The sequence below is a fragment of the Phasianus colchicus genome, chromosome 16 (assembly GCF_987193195.1).
Source record: "Phasianus colchicus chromosome 16, bPhaCol1.hap1.1, whole genome shotgun sequence".
NCBI lineage: Eukaryota > Metazoa > Chordata > Aves > Galliformes > Phasianidae > Phasianus > Phasianus colchicus.
Window position 1 is genome coordinate 9080169 of NC_143451.1, and position 23202 is coordinate 9103370.

At 40.8% G+C, this 23202-nt stretch overlaps 2 protein-coding genes across 11 annotated transcripts in view; both read right to left on the reverse strand.

The window, feature by feature from the left end:
* Nucleotides 1-1000: 1000 nt before the first annotated feature.
* UBE2I (ubiquitin conjugating enzyme E2 I) lies at nucleotides 1001-13868 on the reverse strand. 7 transcript variants are annotated; one of them, XM_031606472.2, is made up of 8 exons: nucleotides 13333-13458; nucleotides 12444-12637; nucleotides 8130-8208; nucleotides 7821-7904; nucleotides 5467-5539; nucleotides 4003-4112; nucleotides 3715-3794; nucleotides 1001-1658 (listed from the first exon to the last, which is right to left on the reverse strand). In XM_031606472.2, exons 3-8 carry the CDS (start codon nucleotides 8193-8195, stop codon nucleotides 1595-1597), a joined length of 477 nt encoding a protein of 158 aa, XP_031462332.1. In that variant the 5' UTR covers nucleotides 8196-8208; nucleotides 12444-12637; nucleotides 13333-13458; the 3' UTR covers nucleotides 1001-1594. The 7 variants fall into 7 exon arrangements, with proteins under 7 accessions (XP_031462332.1, XP_031462331.1, XP_031462333.1 ...); XM_031606471.2 differs by lacking the exon at nucleotides 13333-13458 and adding an exon at nucleotides 12801-12820; XM_031606473.2 differs by lacking the exons at nucleotides 12444-12637; nucleotides 13333-13458 and adding an exon at nucleotides 13735-13868.
* Nucleotides 13869-16929: 3061 nt separating this feature from the next.
* Nucleotides 16930-23202, reverse strand: part of LOC116237472 (BTB/POZ domain-containing protein KCTD5) — a 30616-nt gene continuing 24343 nt past the window's right edge. Inside the window, exons 7-8 of one of the 4 annotated variants that reach the window (XR_016471788.1) lie at nucleotides 19765-23197; nucleotides 16930-18144 (exon numbers count right to left, since the gene is read on the reverse strand). Coding sequence is in view for 3 of the 4 variants with exons in the window: in XM_090151809.1 (XP_090007935.1) it covers nucleotides 23168-23197 (30 nt within the window). In the remaining variant the exon portion in view is untranslated. Of the gene's footprint in view, nucleotides 23198-23202 lie in introns of all 4 variants that reach the window. The other 3 variants (XM_090151809.1, XM_090151810.1, XM_031606665.2) reach the window with 3 other exon arrangements.

Here is a 23202-nt window from a genome sequence, read left to right on the forward strand (position 1 = left end):
GTGATTTATAGGGATTATTTTCACTTGTACACTGCAGAAAACAATTCCTGAGTATATCTTACCTGGAAAACACGATGAGGTCACGATGAGGTTATTGCCCTGTTCTGACTGCCTACAACATACAGAGCCTCTGACTTTCGGAGGCTTGACCCTGCCATATGCATTTTAACTCCATCCAATTTAGGGTAAACAAAATGCCTCTGCTTAAAAAAAACTAACAAGAATTCTTTTAAAATCTCACTGTTTTCTTAGTGTTAGATCTGATTTGCTCAGATACAGTCTAAAGCACTATACATTGTTTAAACGTTTCATGTTCATGATTTTACTACAAAATTTCAGCTAGCAGGTTCAACAGTGTATCTGCCTGTATTTGTGTTATTGAAATGTTACTCTACAAACTCTCAAATACACATCACCCCTTCAAGATTTGAGAAAGACTTCTCCATGTGGATGCCTGTTTACATAATAAGAGAGGAGCTGTTACTAAGTGTATTTTTCTTCCTTTACCTTTTAGTAGATACTCTTGAGTTTCAAGCACCCAACTGGTTTCAAATTTTAAACAAGCCTCCACAAACCCTTCAGCAGAACTGGATATAAAGACAATCCATAATGTTACTTTGTACATACAAAGCTCAGATCCTGTAAGTCCCCTCACCTTGGGAGGGTTCCTATTTTTCTTCATGTTAGACTGTACTTGTATTATTTCATATTCAAGAGGTCATACCAGTCTGTAGGTCCTATTACATACAATAAGCAGTTGATCTCCAGCTAGTCCTACAATTCTATAAACTGTTTAAGGAACTGATCAAGTATAGAACAGCTGCAAGTAGTCACCACTCAGGGCTCAGAGACAGACCACCTTTATATCAAGGACAGGGAAAATAAAGGAAGGCAGCAGCTGAGAAGCATAGCATCACAGCTCTTAAAAACTGACTTGTGTTCAGAGCTGCTTAAACAGCAGTCTTTCAGTAATTTTAATGAAGATGATGAAACAAAGCCCTTTATATAAACAGTTTATTTACTCTAAACAGCAACACAGACAATGCCATATAAACACAAAGGAAGTGATGCAGAATAAGGATGCTGGCTGACTTTGGATCTCAGAGGCTCATAAGCAATAACAACCTAGTTTCTGAAAGATAGAAAAACAAATTCAGGGAGGGAAGGGGGTGGAGGGCATGATTTTTATTTTTCCATACAGCCAGCTAAAGGCTAAATATAGTTCTAACATTTTAAAGCATGCCTGCATCAGATAGCAAAGTAACTAGAGATACTAGTGAATTTATAGAAGTATAAAAGTTTATAATTTTACAGCAGTTGAAATACTGACATCAATATTAAAATAAAAGCAAGTTTTACATAACAATCAAAAATACAAAAGACTGAAGGAAGAGACCCTGTATGAAAAAACTGGGGGCAATTCAGCAAATTTAGAACTGTATACAAGTGGCGAATATGGAAAATGGCACACATACAACCCCCTCCCCTAAGTGGATATTAATTGTACATAGCAACATTAGATTTTGCAAAAGTTTTGTAAACAAGTTCTTGCCAAACCAATCCCTTCCTTTTTAAGATGCTGCATGACAGATGCTTATGATGGTGCAAACTTCTTGGCTTGTGCTCGAACCCTCTTTTCATATTCCACTCTGTTTTGGCTGAATAGAAGAAAAAGAAAGAGCAATTAAACCTTGAGAAAAATCAGACCACATTGTACAATTCTCTTTCTAGTTCTTAATTCTAACTCAGAGTACCCAAACAAAAGAATGCCTTCCATAGTAGACTGCACAGCTACAGGACAGAAGGAAGTAGCTCAGCACATCAGAAGTACTGCAGTTACATAAAAACAGTACAAAGGCAATCCCAAAAATTAGAACAAGTCCAAGAATTCTTACTTGGTTTATGAAGTTTACTCTTAAAGTTTGACAACTTGACTAAAAGACACTGAGGAAGATGCAAATGCAGTGCTGTTAAACTATGCCTAATTACAGATGCAATCAATTTTGCCCTGCTGAGCTGCTTTTAACAATTATTCATTAAGTAGTAACAAGTGTCCTAATGTACAGCTGTAGAAATAAATTAACCCAGCTGAAATACTGTGCATATCTGAAAGACATGAAAAGGATAAATCAGAGACTACACATTTCTGTATCTGTAATCTGCAAAATAAGCTGAAGAGTTCATTCTCAATAAAGTTGTTCTCTCCCACTGCGGAGAGCTGTAGAGTTAAAACAAAAAAGGAAAGCTTTTTTTTTTTTAATTTTGATTTATATTTATTTCATCTCAGTTCAGCAGAAGCAGATCTTACTTTTGGGAAGTGGCTCATAGAGAAACAGGTTCAGAAACGGTGCTTGACTATTATCTGGGAAGCCTTAGCACAAATACAAGTAGTAGCTTGCGTATGACCCCTCTGATGTCTCTCCTTCATCTTTTTCTCCCTTCCCTCTAAAAACAAAGGGGGTTTAAAGCTTATACACACTGAAACTCATCTTTACTTCCTATTACTTCCTATGAACTACTGCATCCTTGAAACAGTATTAATTAGTACCAACCAGTCATCGAGGTACGAATTAACAGCCTGCCTTTTCAGCCTCTGCAGTAACGCAGGAACAAGACCAGAGATTGTTTTTGCATAAATGTATGAGGGAAAGTATAAAATGGGTCACAGACTATATATGTTTTCAGAGAATTATTCTCTTCCTGCTCCACAATTCCTTAGACTATTTTTTCTTTTCCAAGAGGAAAAAAGGAGGAGGTCTGCCTTGTCATTACTTGCTCCCTAAGGCACTGCCTACAACCATCCTCCATTTGAATGCACTCATCCAGTCTTCAGAGATACTTAAAAAATAACCCTGAGTAAAATCTATAAATAAAATAGACACACTATCCATCCCTATGTTTCCTTCTCACTAGGGTCCTGTATGACATTTTTGACATGGCATTTTGAGACTTTACACACAAGCTATTCTTCAAACTTGGGACTCTCCTGAAGACTTGTTCTTCTAATTTTACATTTCTATTTTGGTCGTTATTTCAGTAGCTGTCAGTGCCAAAAAACATTTGTTTGTGGAGTATGCTGCCTCCTTAAAAATTATGGGTCAGTCATCCATTTTTAATGGTTGGAAAATTTTAAGATTAAGCCTAAAAAAGTGTTGGGTTTTTTTGGTTCAAATTTTAATTGTACTAAAGCTACAAGCTTTCTGTAGTTTTAAAAACAATTTTGAACATCAGTTTTCAAAAAATTATACAATCCTTCTAGCAACCACAGTAGCTCTTCAACCCTCAGGTACAAGGGTACACATTACTGGACAGAACTAAACTACTCCTTATTTATCAATGGAACTTGTCAACTAATCTCCTCTCTTCCTTCTCACTGTCACTGTTTTCATGAAATTATTATCCTTCATCACTACTCCTCAGTTAGCTTTTAGGGGAAAGGAATCTGTATTGGACTGAGACCAAGATGAGAATTATGGTTCAACTAAATGCATCTTCATGCTTTCTGTTGTCACACTGTTAAAAGTTCCATTAGCCTAATAAATGCTAAAGCTATTGCTTAGCTTGAGTTCAACACAAGCTAGGCATCTCCACAGGATATAGCCATGAAGGCAGAAAAGCTCCCTTGATCATTCCCAAAAACATCTGCAGGTAACACTATCAGCATCAGACAGCTGTAGGCAACGTGGCAGCTCTCATGCTGATCCACATACTTACCAGTAAATTGTGTACGCCTCTGCTTGAGCTGGGTCTTGAATATTTGGTTCATTTAGAAGTTCTTGTATTCCTAACAAGATCTGTGGAAGAAGGTACAGAAATAATAGGCATGGATATCACTAAGTTAGGAAGAAACATGCAACTAAAGGAAAAAAAATAATAAAAATGACTACATTCACACCAAAAATCCCAACCGTAGGAACACATAATGAACATTTTACATTCATGTAAGATAAACAGGCAAAGCAAGAAAAAAGAATAATTATATGCATATGTACAACTAATGACCTGTTTAATTGTGATTGCTGGCCTCCAGTCCTTATCCTCCTCTAAGATGGAGAGACACACTGTGCCTGAAGGATACACGTTTGGGTGGAATAATGGTGGTTCAAATTTACCTGAGGGGGGGAGGGGGAAAAAAACGTTACTTGCATGCAAAGCCAAGGCTAATATGTAACAGATTGTTTAGACCATTGGTGTAGAACAAACTGGCCAGTGAGAGAGGGAGGGAGGGGGAAGAGAGAGAGAGAGAGACACAAACACACACACCTCTCTGCACCCCTGTTCCCCATCTAACCTTCCTCAGCCACCAAATGGGAGATCTCCATAGCTATTATTAAAGTGCTGAACTTTGGCTTGGCCTGTACCAAAAGCAGGAAGCCTCCCATGTCTGTGCTATCTGTGTTATTTCACAGCATCATTGTGACCAGTAACATTTTGTTTAGGAATGGAAGTTGTCAAAAAGATTCATAGTAGCTACACAATAACTTTTTAAATCAATCCTATACTTAGATCATTATACACTACTCTAAAAAGAAAGATACTGCCTGTTACTCGTTTATTTTCCTCTCATTGTAGTATATTGAAAATTCCATTAAAAAAATACCCAGTTTCTGGTATTCCTGTTCAATTTCACTTCTTGTATAACCAACATGAATTCAACAAGAGGAAACAAGCCTAATCTGTGGGGCTGGTTACACAACTTTCCTACTGGCAGACTATATTCTAGCATTTCTTCAATCTTTATAAGCCTTAATTCCTACAGCTATCACCTTGATGAATGTAAAGAACACCTGTTTAATGGTATATGAAAAGTCTATGTTACTGCAGTTTTCTAATCCATCTTTACATTACAATTATGTTTTGCTTATCAGGTGCTCAGTGAAGTTTGATGGGAAAGCAGAAGCTGCATTAGGAGTCTTACCAGCCACACATCTTATCTTAAGCACATAAGCTTGAAGTTTATAAGATTCCATAACAACAATTTTTTTTTTAATCCCATGTACAATAAATAAAACTTCCATATTTAGAATGAACAGATGAAGAGGTAAAAGTTGATGGAATTTTTTATTTTTTAATTTTTTTTTTTTACTATGAGTTCTCCGCATAGAAGACTAACTTTACACAAGAAAAAGCCCAAATACCCACTAAAAACTTAAACTAATCATACCTATTACTACCTCTAATTTAGAGTGCTGATTAAGTAGTGAGTACTTCAAGTGGTGCTTCTGACAGACTTTGAGGAAATCCAAATAGCAGTGCACCCTTCCCCTTCTAGTTTTGTTAGCATTGAGCACTTAGCTCAGTTCATCTCAATATTCCAAATGCCAAGTGTGGGGTGGGGAAAAAAAGAAACTTTCAGTAGGAAGAGAACTCAGTAAGAAAGTGACAACTATTTGTGCAACCTCATGGACTATTAAATGTTGTTCTACTATATGCATGGTGTGTCCTTTTTGGTGTCATTTTTCTTACATTTTGGGGGTGAAGAAGGGTAGTCATCCTTGAAAAGCATCCGTAGTTTAAATAAGCCTCCTTCCCATGGTGTCTACAAAAGAAGTTAAGGTAGTGTTTTGATTACAACAAGTCAAACTTGGGAAAGAAAACAAGAACAATAGCTCACCAGACAAAGCACAAGACACTTTTTCTACATCACCAGAAAAGAGTTGTTCTACACTGCAGTATGTTACCTACAATGAGATATCCTACTGATAGCTTTTTTTTAGATCAGCTCATTGTATTTTCTCTTCCACCTTGCTACAGCTTTCAGGTATTGCCAAGTCATCAATAGATTTGATACAAACATTGGTAATTCCAGACACAAGTACAGTCACAGTATATAAAAACAGTCTTCCAGTCCTGTACTACCTTGGTTGCTTTGTGTTGTGCTATATTTTTATGTTTATACGTGATCTCAGAACTGTACACCATACTCAAGGTGAGGCCACATCAATGCTAAATATAGTGGCAAAATTACCTCTGACCAGATGGCTATGCTGCTCTTAATGCACTCAAAATGCAGTTTGCTGCTAGGGCACTGCTGGCTCACGTTGAACATGCTGCTCACCAGCATCCCCAGGTCCCTGTTTGGAGACATGCTCTGCAGACACTTAGCTCCCAGTCTGTACCAATGTCCAGCATCACTCCAGCATTTACCTTCCTGAACTTGCTAATGATAATGACCCAATACTCTGTCCTATCCAGATCCCTTTTCAAGGCCCTCTCAGCCCTCTTGGGAGTCAACCTGCCAAAGATGCATTCCACTCTTGTATTCAGATCACTGATAAAAAACGCTGAACAGAACCAGCCTTGGACTGGAGCCTGAGGAATGCTACTAGTGACCAGCTACCAGCCAGATACAGCCCTGCAAACTCTACTTTTGAGCCAGTTCATCACTCAGAACAGCAAGAACCTGTTTATATCACAGTAGTAGAAGTTGTCCATAAGTATAGTATTAAAATTAAATACGGACAGATTATATGCATCACTTTCCCTTCACCTACCAAGCAGGTGACCTTACCAGAGAAGTAGATCATATTACTAAGGCAGGACTTTTTCTTGATGAACCCACATTGACTATGCCTGCTAACAGTTTTTTTGGTTGTTTGTTGTTGTTGTTTTAAAAAAAAAAAAAACAAAACTTTTCCGTAGCCCCTGGACTAATTTTCTCCATAACTTTTCCAAACAAGATTAGACTAACAGGTTTGCAGTTTTTCTGGGTTTTCTTTCAGGAACAACATCACTTGTACTACAGTTTTTCCATCTGGTTGGCAAGAAAGCACTTTGGTGCTACTGCATCAGGGGAAAGAGCTCCAGTACAGTGTGCCTCCAAACAGGAGCACAATGTACAGCAACCACTTTTTTCTGGTAGAGACAAGCACTTAGGCAAGTTGCCAAGAAGAGGTAGTAGAAGAGGCAGTAGAAGAGGCAAAGCAACAGTCATCTTACATCCAACAAGACACCACAGATGGGAGTTTTTCATTCTCTTGCAAGTAATTAATAGAATTATCTCAAAAATACAAATGCATCTGCTGAATTCACATGTATCCAAATAACTTGGAAAATGAAACAAATCAGAAAGGTAAGTTATGCTAGCACTATATGAATCAAAAAAAGCTTTGGGCATTAATGACTGTCTCCATGCATTAAGTTGGCATTTGTCCTCCCCCCTAGAAGCTGACCACCCTGACTGAAATAAGGGCAAAGATTAATTTCCGTAAAGACCAGGACTATTTATTTTTAGGAGAAGTACAAATGAAATCAGATAAAAAGAACCTCTGTTAGATAGTTATATTCTTTCCATAACACAAACAGGCAAAACTCCACAGAACTGTAAACAGGCAGATTTCAAGTTAATACTACAGAATTACTTTCCATGAAATTCAAAAGATTAAGATTAGTGCTACAGTGCAGCACCTCTGTAGGACTGAAGAGTCTCATTAGTTGGTGGACAAAAAAAAACACCCCACAACAACACGTTACTGGTAGTTAACCACCAGAAGTAATTGAAAAGTATAAATGTTCAAACTTGACAGTTTAAACCAGTGTTTAGTAAGTAGACAAATCACAATAATTGCTGACATTAAGCAGAAGAGAATCTCAATTTGCCCCATGCAGGAGTTCTTCCACACTTCTCTGAAAAATATTTCTTAAGGTGATCAGTGCCAAAAGCAGAACAACAGACCCACAGTGTATTCTGGCCAGTGGCATAATCCACATATTTACATTAAACTACACGCAACTTATACTCTCACAGTTCTCAGCATAATACATAATTACATTTATGTTACTTTCCAGCATAAGTGAACTGTTAGCACAGAATGCCTTACCCCCTTCTTTCCTGGAATAGCACATTCCCAGTTCATTAGATTCATTGTGCCATCTGGATTTTTTGTAGGTACTGCTACAAATCCCTGAATTAAGGTAAAACAAAAACAAAAGGTGAGTATTTCAGAAGATATGCTTAGAATATGTCATGCCTCATCTAATTCATACAGTTATTTCTTTGTGCAAAACACAGTTTTGAGCAGTTTCTTATTTAAAAATTAATTCAGTTATTGTAACACATCAGGGAAAGAGACAATAACATGAACATAACTGTACAAGTCAGAAAGTTAACGGTGCTCATATATACTTACAAATGGATGATCTTTTCTCCAGGCTTTTCTCTCCTGTGCAAGTCTACTTAGAGCTATGCCAGACATATTCAGATTCCCTCTAAAACAAAAATAGCTGCTTTTAGTACAACCTTATTTACTATGAAAGTAACATTATGTTCTCCATATAAGAGTTCTGATCACTCAAGAAATCTTATGGCCTTCCATTTCTACTGTAGCCACAACATGTTTTTGCACACTGCAGATGTTAACACCAGGATTAAGGTCATCAAGTTACTCCACACCAACTACCTCTCAGGTACTGGACTTGACCTACTTTTACGTGTATTTCTGTGTATTTCATATTTGAGCCATTTTCAAGTATCTTGATAGCAGTAACACTATCACTGATACGAAAAAGGGCTCCGATTTCCTACTTGTGTGACTGACAAAGGCATACCTAGCTCTCTGTGACATCATGAAAGGTATGGCTTTCCTCTGTAGGCAACCACCTGCACTACTCCCATTTCTTGCAAACAGGAGAATTAGAAATGCCATTAACAGACCAAGTCTCTGCTAAAATCCAGGGTTCTACACAAAAGCAACACGGGCACAGGATTTAGCAAACTCAAGTGATTTTGATGTCATGTCGATAGAAAGGTTCTAGACAGCAGCAGGAACAGAAGGCAGAAATTAACTGAGGAGGAGTCAGTGAGCAGCTCGTTCATTCCACAGGACAGGTCTTAAATGCCCATATAAACTGCACGATCTTCCAGGATCTTCACTGTCTTAACTAACAGCCAAGTACAGCAACCAAGATGTGCAGAGCACAGGTCACTGCTCTAGACAACATGAGAACAGTTCTAGACATGATGCTTGAATAGAGCAGCCCCTCAGATTCAGAGGAAGATTCTCCACTCACCTGTGTGGAGTGGTTAAAGTGAGTCCTTGTTTTTCATGGTCAAACTGTACTAAACTCATTGTTTCATTAGCCATGTGGTCAGCAACCTCCAGTTATCTTTACTCCTCCTCCCTACTGCACTTCTACCCATTTTAAACAAGAACTAAAACTTGGTAGCTGTGGAGTTAAGAACAGTTGGCCTAACTACTTCATACAGCCACCAGAAGAGCAGCATCTTCCTCCTAAATAAGCTTACAGAATTAGCGAAAGAAATATTATCACTCCACTAGAGCAAACATTTGCACCCTGATTAAGGATTATCAGTCAATGCAGTGCAACTCTTGTATACATGAACTATCTTACCATACCAACTCTAACTCAAAAAAGCCCTTGTTTTAAAATCTCACTCTTGGTTACTCGTGCACATCTGCCATCCACTCAGAAGATTAGAAGACATCAGGCTCTCAATTTACACATTCATGCATCAGAAGTGCCCAGGCAGCACAGACACCTTAACTAAGAGTCCTTGCAAACACTTCTTCCCACCCCTCCTCCCTTCTCTCCTCTCCCTCCTTTTTCCCCAAGTCAGATCCACTTGCACATCTCCACAGGCAACCCTTTCAACTTCCAGGTAGCAGCACAATTCCTGCTAGAATGTAACTAGAATTAAAGCTTTTTAGAAGGCACCATTAATGCTCTGTGCAGTAAACATGCACAAAAGAATCCTGTATTCATTCTAATGTTCCCAAACCAAACATTGGTGTCCTGGTTATGTAAGAACACTTGCAGGACTTCACACCAGAACTGTAGATAGCACTTCAGCTTTCAGTCAACTCACCAGCAAGAGAAGCAGAGCTTCCCAAGAGGAACCAGAATAAAAACAAACTTTGCATCTCTCCTTCAACAAAATTATAAAGGGAGTAATTTTATTTCATGAGTCCATACCCCTACTAGAAATTTCAATGAACTAATGAGCATGTGACAGAATTCCAGCTGTGCTTTTAGCACCTGGAGATCTACAACAATAACACTAACTTTGCACAGTCAATTTTTTTAAATTATTATAGCTTATAAGCTATTCAAGTGTTAGATAGCAACTCAGCCACCTCCTCTGGAGATGAATGCACTGCTTTCCCTACAACTAACAGTCAGCTAGGCAGTATTTCCCTCGAGGTTCACATATACAGCGTTATGTCCTACCAAACTACGCCAACCAAATTCTTCCAGTGGAAAACAATTTCACCATTCTGTAACCTGCTGGTTTCTGCACTATGCCATGCCCCGGTTAATTAAAGACTTTTTCTGTTCTACAAATAATTCTTTCAGATCTTGAGGTGTTTGACTTAAGTACCAATTAGACCACATCCTTTTTTCTCTGGTGTACATGCACCAAAAACTCCTTTGCACCTCAAAACCTGAAATCCCTTGATGAGGTTCTGCACACCAGCTCCTTCCCAAACACAGCTCTTTGGTTTTCCCAGTGCCTTCATCTCATTCCCTGAGTTGAAATGCCAGTTTCTTGATTTCCGCCCCCCCCCTCATTATGGCACAAGAAATTAAGTGTGATTGCTTAATTTCACAGCAGGATACATTTCATGAAGAATTGGGGAGAGAAGGAGGGAGAGAAAAGGTGTGTAAAAATAGTTCAGAGATCTGTCATTGAGCAACCTAGTTAAATAGTTACAGGTAACATTAAGAGAGCTTCTGGCTCCTAAACCAAGTACTTCAACAGCAGGGTTTGTGATCGATAAAGAAGAAAGTCTTCCTAGTCAGCATATACTAAGTGAAGATGATTTCAGGCTAGTTAGCATTACTTCACACAAAGTAGAACCTGTGACTTTAAAGCTCAGTATTTATTTTAGTAGCTTCATGCCCAAGTGGCAGAGCTGCTAAGAACTTCAGTGTCCAAATCTGAACAGTTTACTAATGAGTCAAATGTGATTAACTAGGATATCTTAAGAGAGACCTGACCAAAAGATAAGCATTTGTATTTTCAGGTTAGCTCCCAAGTATGTATATTTTGTCTACTTAATATTTGCTATTCCAGTCCTCTGAATATTAAGGCCATGTAATGGAAATCCAATAAATACTGACACTTGCCAGGGATTTAATAACAGTCACTTCAGGCACATCTAACCAGACTTAGACTCCTAAATACCTTGAAGAAGAAATGAGTTATATTACATTGTTTTGTGTATTAGTAATTCTTAGCTGATACTTTCAATCACCACAACTATGTTTAGTGGCTCTCTTTTAGGTTTGAACTTTTATTTTTTATTACCTCAAGCAATAGCCAAACTTCAGCTCATTATTCAGTATTGTTGAACACAACTGGGACAGACCAGCTCAGCCACGCCTGAAATTGAACTAATGCCTATATGTGCTCTCCCTCTTCTGCAAGACTCTGGTTACAATGTCTCAGACAGGTCTGAAATAACTGCAGTGAGTTATTTCAGAGTGCAGTGGATCGGCTGTCTGCACTGAGCAAGCAAGCTGATCCTATTCAAACTTCCTTTTCACCTTACAAGAAATCCAGAATTTTGGGGGGCCAGTTTTCCTACAGCTTTTTGATCTCAAAGTTCCATAGCTCTCCAGATGACTTCAGGAGCATGAAGAACAGCCAGCACAGAAGGACGTGGGACAGCAGGCTGTGAGTTCTACCCATCTCAATGCTTGGATGATACCTCAATGCTTCCCACCAAGAACGTGATGCACATGGGGCAGCGCCTGGCAAAGCTCTTCAAACAGTTACACAGGCTTTGGTTACCCTGGCAAGGGCAGACAAGCACCCAAAGCCCCCTGTCACAGACTGTTAGTGAGGCATAAGAGGCCACTGAGACTGAAAGCTCACTTCAAAAACTGATCCCATCACTTAAGAGTCCCCTCAAAGGCAAATCGATCTAACAACAAATTGCTAATGCATACATCTTAGCAGCAATTCAGTGAAAGAAACTGGATCTCCTACTCAAACTTTCTCCCTGCTGGAGCTCAGGACAGGATAAATAGAGGTTGAACACCTCTCTATGTATTCTGCTGTCAGGAAGGAACAGGAAGGAATTAAGTACTTCATCATACCTGAAGATATGCTCACATTTTTTTAATCAGTTTTCCCCTTTGGAATCTTGCCCAAAAAACTGTAGGTTTTTTTTTTATCCAAGCACTTTTTTTTTCCCCCCCACATTTGTTTCAAATATCAGATCTGATTTCCTTTTCTTCCTTCACCTGAGAAATTTACTATGGGCGAACAGAATTAAGCCCCAACTTATAGTACGGAAGAGGTGCATCACTGGAAAGAACACCAAGTTCTAAGCCGGAGAAAATGCATCAATTGTATCTCACCACACAAGCGAGAAAATCTGTCTTCCCATCCCATTTAGTTTTACTCCGTCCTGCACACACCAGCACCAGGAGGGAGCAACGGCCCCTCTACCATAACCAACTCACTAGAAAATTACCAGAAACTTCCAAGGCACTCCGTGCGTCCCCTCTGCCGCCGGTACTGCCTGCGCTGGGACCAAATCCAACCCAAACTGCTACGCTACCCATAAAGCAGCCCCTGCACAGCACAGCGCTCCTACGGCACGGTAACCATCGCGTCTGTGACTCCGACCCGTGGCACGGCTGTACGCACAGCGCGCTCCTTCAGTCCCTATTCGTTCAAAAATAAGTAAATTAATAAAATCGTTAAGCCTTATCGCTTCACGGATCGGAAACAGACGCCGTAAGGATCTGTACACCGGCACGGTTTGCCGGATAAGCCTTCCTTCCCAGACGGAGAGAAAGTCAAGGGCTAAGGTACAACCGAAGCGCACCGCCTCCTAACAGGCGCGCAAAGTCTGCTCCCGCCCGAGGCAGCGAAACGAGCGGCAGAGGCGGCACCGGCCCGCACGGCCGCCGGAGTTCCGAGAGCCACCAAAGGAACGGCGTGGCGGCCCGGCCCGGCCCAGGAGCTGCGCCCGGAGCGGCGCAGCGCCGGCCCCGCCGCGGCCGTTTGTCTCGCGCGCCCAGCGGAGCGGCCGGGGCAGCGGCCGAGGCCCGCGCGCGGCGACCCAGCGCCCGCCCGCCGGCTGCCGGGGAATCGCCCGGCGGGGCGGGGAGCTCCGGGCGGAGGCCCGTCGGCGCACGCGGCTCAGCGGCCGACCGCGGCCCGAAGCGGCCGAGACCTCCGCGGGCGGGCCGCGGCGCAGGGCAGGGCGCGGAGCCCTCCCGAGGCGGGCAGCGACGCGCCGCCGGGAACCGCCGGGCCCGCGCACCGCCGCGCCGCGAGGCACCGGCCCGGACCCCGCCGTCGCAGAGCCCGCCGCCGCCCCGCCGCCCCGGGCCCCTCGCCCGGCCAGGCCTCACCGTGCTCGGCCGCGGCACCCGCGTGTGTCCCGGATTGAGGCGGCGGCGAATGACCCGGATGTTCCCGACTCTGCTCCCCCCCCTTTGTCTCTGGTCCGGAGTTTCCCTCCCTCCTCTCTCTTTTTCTCTCCCCCTTCCCCCCCTCCCTCGGCGCGGAGCGCACTAACGCGGCGTGTCCCTCGCTACGACCCGTCCGAGCCGCTGCGCCGGCGCGGTGCAGCCCAGCCTGCGCGCCGCCCGCCGCTCTTCACGCGTCGCCGTCAGCAGGACCTGCGGGCGTCCGCAACGGCGCCTGAGCGGGGAGCGCCACGGAGGTCGCGGCGGAGCCCTCTCGAGCCTTCTCTCGTCCTCCTGCCCCTCGGGCCCTACGTTCCCCTATCGAGAAACGGAGCGAGGTTTTACCTCAGGCGCTGAGGGAGTCACCTGTGCCCTATAACCGTCCGGCCGGGCGCAGGGAGCTGAGCGGGTCCGACCCACTGCGCCTGAGCCGCGACGCGTTCGAGCCCGGTAGGACCCGCCCACTGCGACCATCCGCGCCTCCGATTGGAGGATGGGGAGTCGGTCCTGGCGCTGCCTGCGCTGCAATTGGGCAAAGCCGGAAGGGGGCGGGGCTGGCAGACCTGCTGGGGGCGGAGCTCCGGGCCCCGAGCGCGGGCGCTGCGCCGCGGGCTGTTTCGGGCGGCCGAGGCCGCGTGCGTTTGCTTCGTGTTCTTTTTGTTTTGTTTCGTTTGTAAGTTTGGTGGTTTTTTTAGTGCTTGTTTTTTTCCTTTTTTTTAAATTTTTGAGTATGACTCACATTCTGCCCTTATGTTTAGCTTGTTTAATTTTAATGAAACCGACACTTTTTTGCCTTTAAACCTCCTTTTAGCCGCATCCTGCCCTGCTCTGTTTGTTGATGTTCATTGAGCTGCGCCCTGTGTAGAGCCGTAAGACCAACACGGCTTGTCTTCCTCGCCCTTCTCTCTCGTCACTCCAATTAGGCATTTCCATAAATAAGCACTTCTGTATTGAATGGGACAAACTCGGGCCGGTGCTCGGCTCCAGAACCTCACTGCCCCACATCGCACCCACACAGCCGTTCTGGCACGCCGCGATGGAGGCACCGCCCCCCAACCCGCCATGTGGAGCTTTAAATTGCCATTGAGAAAAGGAAAGGCGGCCGCGCCGAGCAGGGCAACGATCTGTTCGTAGCCATAACGGAGCACGAGGCGAGATGTCACCGGTTTAAAGCGCTGTGAGAAAAACCAAGGGCAGGTATTAAGCAAATTCCACTGATAAAGACACTATGGCAGTAATGCGAGGATGGGTGTGGAGTCTCCATCAGCTGAGAGTTTAAAGGTAGCTTAAATTACGTGTTTTATGTGCAGCCACTCCCGTGTTTAACCAAGAAGGTGAGCCAAGTGCTCTGGTAGGCTCCTTTCCCGGTTTTATTTATTTTTTTCTCTAAATAATTCACGCTCTCATTTAATCTCGGTTTGGCTCCACAGAAATGATGGAGGAGCTTTCTCTCTCCAGGCAGCTCACAGAAAATAAAAACAAACCAGATCCTCGAATCACTTATTCTCATCCTATCTTCATTTAGCTTATCTCCACAAAGGAATCATTCAAGAGGAATTATATTCCCTTGGAATGAATAGTTCCTTTTCCTATGCATGTTTTAGCCTATCGCATAGCACAGTGATACAAAATAGGATACCTGTCTTCCTGTGGGCCCTTCTGCCCAACTTTCTCTCATCCTAATGCACAAATACCTATGACATTAGCTACTTTATTTCTTTTAACTAGTAAATGCTGGAGGAGAGATGAAGAGCTAGCAGCTGTGTGTACAGAAAACATCCTGACTGTCACTAATGACTTGGAGAAGCGGGAGTCTCAGAGACCTTCATGAAAACTCCAGTTTCACACTGCTTCGTGCAACAGTTACTGGATGCCATCTCAGTTATATATTATTTGGTGAAAACACATTTGGAATGTCTGGAAGTTTCTTTGCAGAAGTTAGGAACAGATACTTTCAGGAAGCCTGTTCAAGTGGCTGTGCCAAATCTGATGAAAGACCACTCCAGTACACAATCCTTCACCATTAGCAAACACCCACATTAAAACCAGGACAAATATGTACTCCTCTGTTTATCTTTCCAAGTGTCCTATCACTTGCAGTATGGGCTGTTCTAAGACATATCTGTATTTAAGAGCTTTGTAACATATTTGTTGAGGTAGCAGGCAGGCTTCCTGTGTAGTGGGTACTTTCTGGAGCGTTCACATTGCTTGAATTTGCATCCTTCCAAACTCCGCACTGAAAGATGTTACTGCTGATCTGAATGGACACGGTGAAAAAAAAAAAAATCACATTTCTTTGCAGACACTGAGGATTCCAGTGATGTTACCAACAGCAGTGATTTTTAGAAGGAATGGTTAACACACCATTCACAGGATTTATCTCGTGAGATTGGGCAGCCTGCAGCCTTGGGTAACACAAATAAGGACTATGTGTTTATGACTGCCAGGCAAGCTGGAGCCCACTGAAAGCTGAACATGCAGAGCTGTCTTCATCTTCCTGAAATGAAACTTCCTGCAGAAAGGAGCACTAGCTCTTAATAAGTTCCAAATGTTATAAAATCTAAACTAGATGCTGATGCTTACTTGGAAGTGGGCAGTCTAGGTGATCTGTCTACTTCAGATCCCCCTCCTTAACTGGTTTCTGGTACACACTTATCCCTTCTGTGCTCTCATTTCTGCTGATTTGTGAAGATGCCTGAAACTGCAGATTTGTACAGTAGGAATCTGGATTGAAAGCAGTGCTATTAATGGTAAAATGGAAATACATTTAGTAACAAAGCCTGATAAAAGTATATAGTGAACACATCAAGTAGTTAATTTCTTCTTGAGTAACTTGCTTTTAGGGTATATTTTAGCAAAATTCAACTACAATTAAAATGCAGGAAATAACTTTAGAAAACTGACACAATTTCACTAAAGTTTCTAAATATGTAAGGAAAACTTTGAACATGTTTTGCATTTAAAACTGATCAAAACTATTAAGATGAAATTCACCTCATTCTTAACTGTGTAGCCCCTTAAGATTTAAGAGTTCACTAAGTGGCTTGTTTACATTTCTTATTACAAAGTGTCAGTTTCAGATTCACTTTTCAGATGTAAGCATTTATATTGAAAATCTACATAGTGGATTCTAAAAGAAATCAGTGAGGTTATGCAGGTTGATTTGTTAGCTATGTGAATGGAAGAAAATAGACACGAAGTCATTAATTAAAACTTGACACTTTTCTTTGTTACGCATCCATCCCAGAGGGGACAATTTCCTGCTATAATGATCAGTGACAGTCAGCATAAACACAAGGGAAAATACCTTAATTTCCCAGTGGATGTATATCTGAATAAACATGGCTTTTTTCTGTGATCAACTCTTTGAGGAAACAGAAAAGGATGTGTCTTCTTTACAAAGGAAAAAGTATTGCTGCTTTGAATCACTGTAGAAAAATAGAACATTTTATATCTAAATGAAGTGCTACACCAGGTGTATCAGTGACTGTTATGGCCAACCTTAATGGATTTAGAAAAGAAAGATTTAAGACATCAGACTTTAAAAGGGAAAAACAGATTTATTTCATGCAGTTTACAATAGGCTAGTGTTATGAAAAGGAGGTTAAAAAAATACCCACACACATTTTTAATCGTATCTTTGTTTTAAAAATGATGGCTAACTATACCAACTTCAAATGTCTTGGGAAGCCCTAGCAGATTTTTTATCCAGGGAAACTCCCTGGATTCAATTTTTTGTCCATGTCTGTGCTAAGAGTTCTGGCTAATGCAAAGGCATTAAAACCAAATCAAAACTCAAACTTTGCTGCAGTAAGAACACTTCAGAGATAACGAATTGGCACAAAATAAAGTGTTATTGCTAATCCACTATCCAGGAAATAACATGTTGCAAGTATGGCCACTTGGATATTAACACAAACAGCTGATGCACAACTAACTGTGAGACAGGTGCTTTAAAACCAACAAAACCAACCTGCTGAATTGGGTAATGTGGGCCTAGACAGACTGTAGGAAATAGATTCAGGGATTTTTTCACAGCTAGGCTCAGATGAGGCTCAGGACAGAAGCAGGCTGAAATAGTTGCCATTTGGTACTTGTTCAGTTTGGTGCTCTTGGTTCAGTTCCAAGCAGATAGGTTGGCAACTTTTTTTTTTTTTTTGACAGTGTCTTGGCACTTGCTTTTCTCCTAGCAAGAACGCGTGGGCCAACTTAAATTTGAGTAATGTTGTGCATGAGCTTTTGTAAAATCTTCAAAAGGAGCAAGAATCATATACACAGATATTTCAACTCTTACATTTCATATGGATTGATTGGGCCTGGACATTTCAACAGGTGTTAGGTTGGGTCAAACCCTAGGCTCAGCATTAAGCAAAGCAAGGAGAACTTGCAGAACCTTCTCCTGCCCCAGCCATTCCCAAAGGATCAAAATAACTCTCAATAAATTGTTTTAATTATAGTAATTATTTATACACAACATCCTGAAGAGAACCCTGGAAAGAACCTAGAAGGCTCTGTTTGCAGCAGTATTTATTTACTGAACTTTCCAGAAGTTTATACCTTGGTAGATCTTACAACAGTGAAGGACAGCCAAGTTGCAATGAAATATTCAGCATCAATTTCCTGGCACAGAATCTTCCTCAAAGTCTCTCTGTTGGCAGTTCTGTTCACAACAGCTGTTAGATTTCAACATGGGCAATAATAAAGTGGTGGGCAAATGTGCTGTCATCTCTACTGTACTCCTTACCAAGCTGGATACTGAAATTCCAAACAAGATATGAACGCAATTATATCTGCAATTGGTTATATCTGCAATTTCTAAAAATGATTTCAGAGTCTGAGTTAGAAAAACAAACTAGCTGCTTTTTAGAAGTTATTTATGTCTCTAGAACCTCAAATTAGCCCTGGACAATATTTTAGCCCTTAGGATTTCTGCAGTGAAAATGAAGAGAGTTCCTTCTTTTACACAAACTGAACAGTAAAATAAGACCTATTTAGCCCTTTAAAGCCTCAGTCCACTAAGAAGCCTTTAAAGACAGCTCCTGATTGTTGTGAGCCAAAAGAAAGAAAAATTATATTACACTGAGTCCAGGCAGCTTTCTACATTTTTAAAAAAACTGAATATTCATCCTATTTTAATAATCAGTAATCCTACTCACAAACCCAGGTAAAAAATCCTGAGATTGTCCTTAAAGCTGCAAATAACTGCAGTCTAAAGTATAGCGAAGCACACAGACAGCTTCCTGTATATATCTCAAAATGGCTGTGTTAGGAAAGACACTTCACCAGAGACCCCTGGAGGTTTTAATCCCACTGTCCTGAGATAACAAGTACTGCTAAAGGCAAAGCAAAATCCCATCTCTGTTTCAAAGACCCCAACTTTCAGGGTTGATTGAAGAAGTTAATTCGAAAAATTTGACAGAGATTGTTGATGCTGAGAGAGAGTTTAAAATAGGAGAACGACACTTTCTTGTTTTACTGCATTTTAAGTGAACAAAATGCCAAGTTTCGTCTCCAGACTCTCTTTTTTCCCTTGGCCTTGATCCCAAAGAAAAGCCCAGTTCTTAGCAGTTCTCCCAATACGTCTCAAGGAACATATTCCAGCATACATGAACAACTAGACAACACACATTATAATACATTTCCTAGATAACTGCATTCACTCACCCATTTCTGCACTCTAAGCTCATTTTTATAATACTAACGAAACAGTAATTTGTAAATGATATGAGTTTGTTACTGCTCAAAAAGAGACTGAAACTTCCAGCAACCTCAACAGATGTTCATGGAATGTTCTGCAGTATTCTGTTCTGAAAAATAGTTTTCTGAAAATATCATCATCCCACTCAACAGACCTGCTCCTGAGCAAGTGCATTTTCTTTTGTTTAATCTGTTAGGATTTTTTTTTTCTCCTAAAAAAAAGTCCCACTCTCAGAAAAAGAGGAGTTTGAATCAAGTTCTGGTAGCTCCAGGAAATAATCCCATTTCTCATCAGTCATAACTGCACAGAAACACTGCTGGAAATGGAGCTATGCAACTGCTGCCAGAATAAAACCTGAAGAGTAAAAGCTGGATGGGTATCTTGAGCTCAGTTTCTTCAAGAATATGTTCCACTAATGCTCAGGTGGGAAGATGGAACAGTTCCCAGGAACTGTTATCACGACAAGAAGCCTAGTGAATTTGAAAAAACAAAACCAGCATTTTCCAAATGTTCCAAGTATATCATTCTGAAGACTGAAAGTTCAGTAGGCGACCAAGGCCTTGACACACGTTTCTGTGGGATAACAAACTGCAGTTATCCATAATCCTCAGAAACCCCACAGTAAGTAAAAGAAAATTCCAGGTAAACTTTTGCTAAAAAATCTACTTCACACGTACTGTGGGACCTGCTGAGTCAGACCATACTTTTGGACAGTTCCATTCACAACTTCGCAGCCTCAGAATGCAGATCATTGCAGATAAACTCTGATTCAGTTGCTGCCTGAAGAAATGCAAAAGTGTTTGACATAAAAATCGGTCATCTCCAATATTAAAAAACAGCCTGTTTCCTAACTTAAATAAATGAATATAGTAAGTATGGACTTCTTGGTTCTTCAACAAGAAGTCCATCATGCAATGAAAGTCTCTTGAGAAATTCCTCTAAAAATCCACTGCAACCTACTGGAGTGGCCTCCTTCTCCATGAGCAACACACAAAACCACTGCCCTGAATATTCATAGAGTGAAAGTGTGGGAAGCTAAACCTTTCACAGAACTTACATTTTCATGAGAGGTTACCTTAAGTAACTGTAAGTTTTGGTATCTCTCCCTCCCTGCTTTCTTCCTTCATCAATCTCTCCGTGCTCAAAACCCTAAATCCTAACTTGGAATACTGTTTTAATGTAAAGGGAGAGAAGCTGGAAAAATCCAGAGCTCACCTCACGCTTTTTTTTCAGAATAGCTTTTCAAATACAACCCCTCAGCATCAGTTTTACATAGTCACAAGCAGTTGGCTTAAGTGAATACTCCCCAAAGGACAGAAAAGAAACAAAGGACGCCGGTTTAAACGAAGTCCGTACGTAACCTCATCCTGTAAGATGTTAAATTACGAAGCAATTGTTGAAAAATGTGATGTAGATTGGACTCTAATGCAAAAAAAAAAAAAAAAAAAAGCCCCTTTCTGTAGCTAACTATACTTGAAATTACAAGAGCCAAATAAAAACCTTCTTTAGGGATTGATTCTTAATGCCTTGAAAAAGGCGCATGATTGCACTTCCATCTATCTGAAAGCCTCAGATGTTCACAAAAAAATCAACAACAGCAAGAACAGGAAAGTAGGTAGTTCAGGTGTTCTCAAGCAATAGCACATACAAAATAATTTATAAGGTACCTGCCTTTTTTTTTTTTTTTTCCTTAAAATCTCCATGAGGTATCGGAAACAAAGTGCAAAATGATTAACCACCATTTTCCCCAAATTTGCTACAACAGGGATACAATGTAAACTGGAGAGCAGGTAATCTCAACATAAAAGCATGTTTTAAAACTGAAAAAAAATCCAGTGAAAAAACATACTTAGGAAAAAAAACAAAACCAACCCTTTTCCGTACTCTGAGTTTGTTCGACTGGCTCAGTTTGTTACTTATGCTTTGCTGCTGCCATTCTTGAAGATCTCACCTTGTGAAATAAAATACTCTTGTCTTTTGAGGGTTAAACAAGAGACAATGGAAGTGCAGATTTAGAAGGATTATTACGCAGATATTTTGGGCATTAGAATACACGTGCACCAATGCCACATTGCTCTGTAAAGCTCGTCAAGAAAACCTGGTCAGCTGCAATTCCATGAGCTGGGGAGCTCACAGAATATGGTGGAGTCATGCTGTTTAAAAACACAGTGACTACTGCAGCAGAGGAAATGCTTTAATATGTAGATAACACAGACAATAGTTAGGCTTATTTTCAGATACACAAGATAATCTGTTACTATTTAGGGGAACCTTGGGTGCTAAATTTAAGCTGATAAAATATGGGTGCCTAAAAAAGTATAAAAGTATAAACATTTTCCCCTACACAATTACATGTTTAGTAAATTCAATTCATTTTGAACATCTTTAAAAAAGACAAACATTGTATGTATTGTTGTGGAGGGGCCAGCAGCTTTCAGTGCAGACCACGTCCAAGTGGCAAAATGCATTACAAACCCTTTCAAGCATTAGATGCATGGACAAAATATTTAGCTCACTGTTTAACCAGCTTAGTAGAAATGTTTTTTTTTTGTTTTTTTTTTTACAAATTCTGCCAAACTTTTATCAATGTATAGTAAGTCTTTTTTGGTTGTTTTTGTTTTCTTTTTTTTTTTTTTTTTTAGAAAAAAAGGGTAGGCCTTAGGTGCTTGATAATCAGGCATTCACGTCAAGGATTACCGAGAGTATACGCATAAATCCTGAAGTTACTGAGAATTAAAACAAATGTCTTTAGAATTCAAAACAATTTTGTAACTTTTTGAAACTTCCTTCCACTGCTGTCAGCTACATGTGTCAATGTAGCTGAGTTTTATACTGTCAATATCATTAAGTGTTTTGAAGACATGAAAGACTCTTCTCAAAACATAGTGTACTAAAAAGCTCCAGTCTTGTGTATTAGCCTTCATCCAGGACACAAATCAATCAAGCTGAACCAGATGTTTTCAAAGTGTTTTTTAACTGCATAGTTGCAATAGTACAGAAAGACTGATTATGGTCATCTTGAATGTCTGGTTTTTCGATATTTCAAGAAGTTTCAGTTGCACAAGCTCGTGTTCATGCTCAAGGTTGATTTTTATCCCAGTCACAGAGACAGGGATCTAGGACCAGCCAGCCCAATTTCTATAACCTCCAGCTCTTGAAAAATCTCTACCATAATCCACTGTTATCAATACTTACAGGAATTTTAGAAGTACAAGCACAGATATGAATACTAACATCTCAAAAGAAACAAAATTTTCTGTTGTTCATCTTAAGTGAATTTCGATTCCCCTTCCAAACATCTGTCTAAGACTGGAGCGTGACTTTTACAGGAGGAGACTGTTTTGTCAGAAGGAACATCAAGAATGACTCAGACGAAGGCCATTTTCTCTGAGTATAGTCTTCCCTTTGGGTATTAACGTACGCTATAAACCCAGTCAATATATACAAACCTTCCTTTAAAGAAAACCTTTGTTGTATAACTTTTTACGTGCTAGTTTCAGTTGATCTCCTAGGCTGTTCTTACCTAATAGAATATGTTGCAGTGCCATAAGGAATGTGCAGTGTGAGACAGTCAGCTGGGGCTGTCACTGATGCTGTCACTGATTCTGAAACAATATAGGCCCAAATATTTGCATTTGTGGGCTGTAACGTGTGTGTGTGTGTGTGTAGCACCAATTGCATTGTCTTTTAAATGTTTACAATTATTAGTAGGAAAATCTCTGCTAACTGATCAACATTGGGTCATCCAGCACCAAGCATTAAGTGCTACATGTCTCAGAGGAAAATATGAGTGCGTGGTTATTTCTTTTCAGATGGCCAGTGTTGGATAGCCCATAAGAGAGTACAACCATGCACTACAACCAAAACTTAAAACACACTCCCACACCATCTATTCCCATTAAGTAATCTTACAATGCATTAAGCCAGTTGACACCAGCTCATAGGCAAAAATGGTTGAACCCAGATCAACAGAAAATTGTCTAAATCAGATTTTTTTCTTTTGCAGTCAAGCCTCTTCAATGTGACAACTCACTGCATCTTGGAATAAACAAGAAAAAACTTCACCCTTCAATACTGCCTTCACATCCTGGATCCTCGTTCTTGCAAAATCTGAA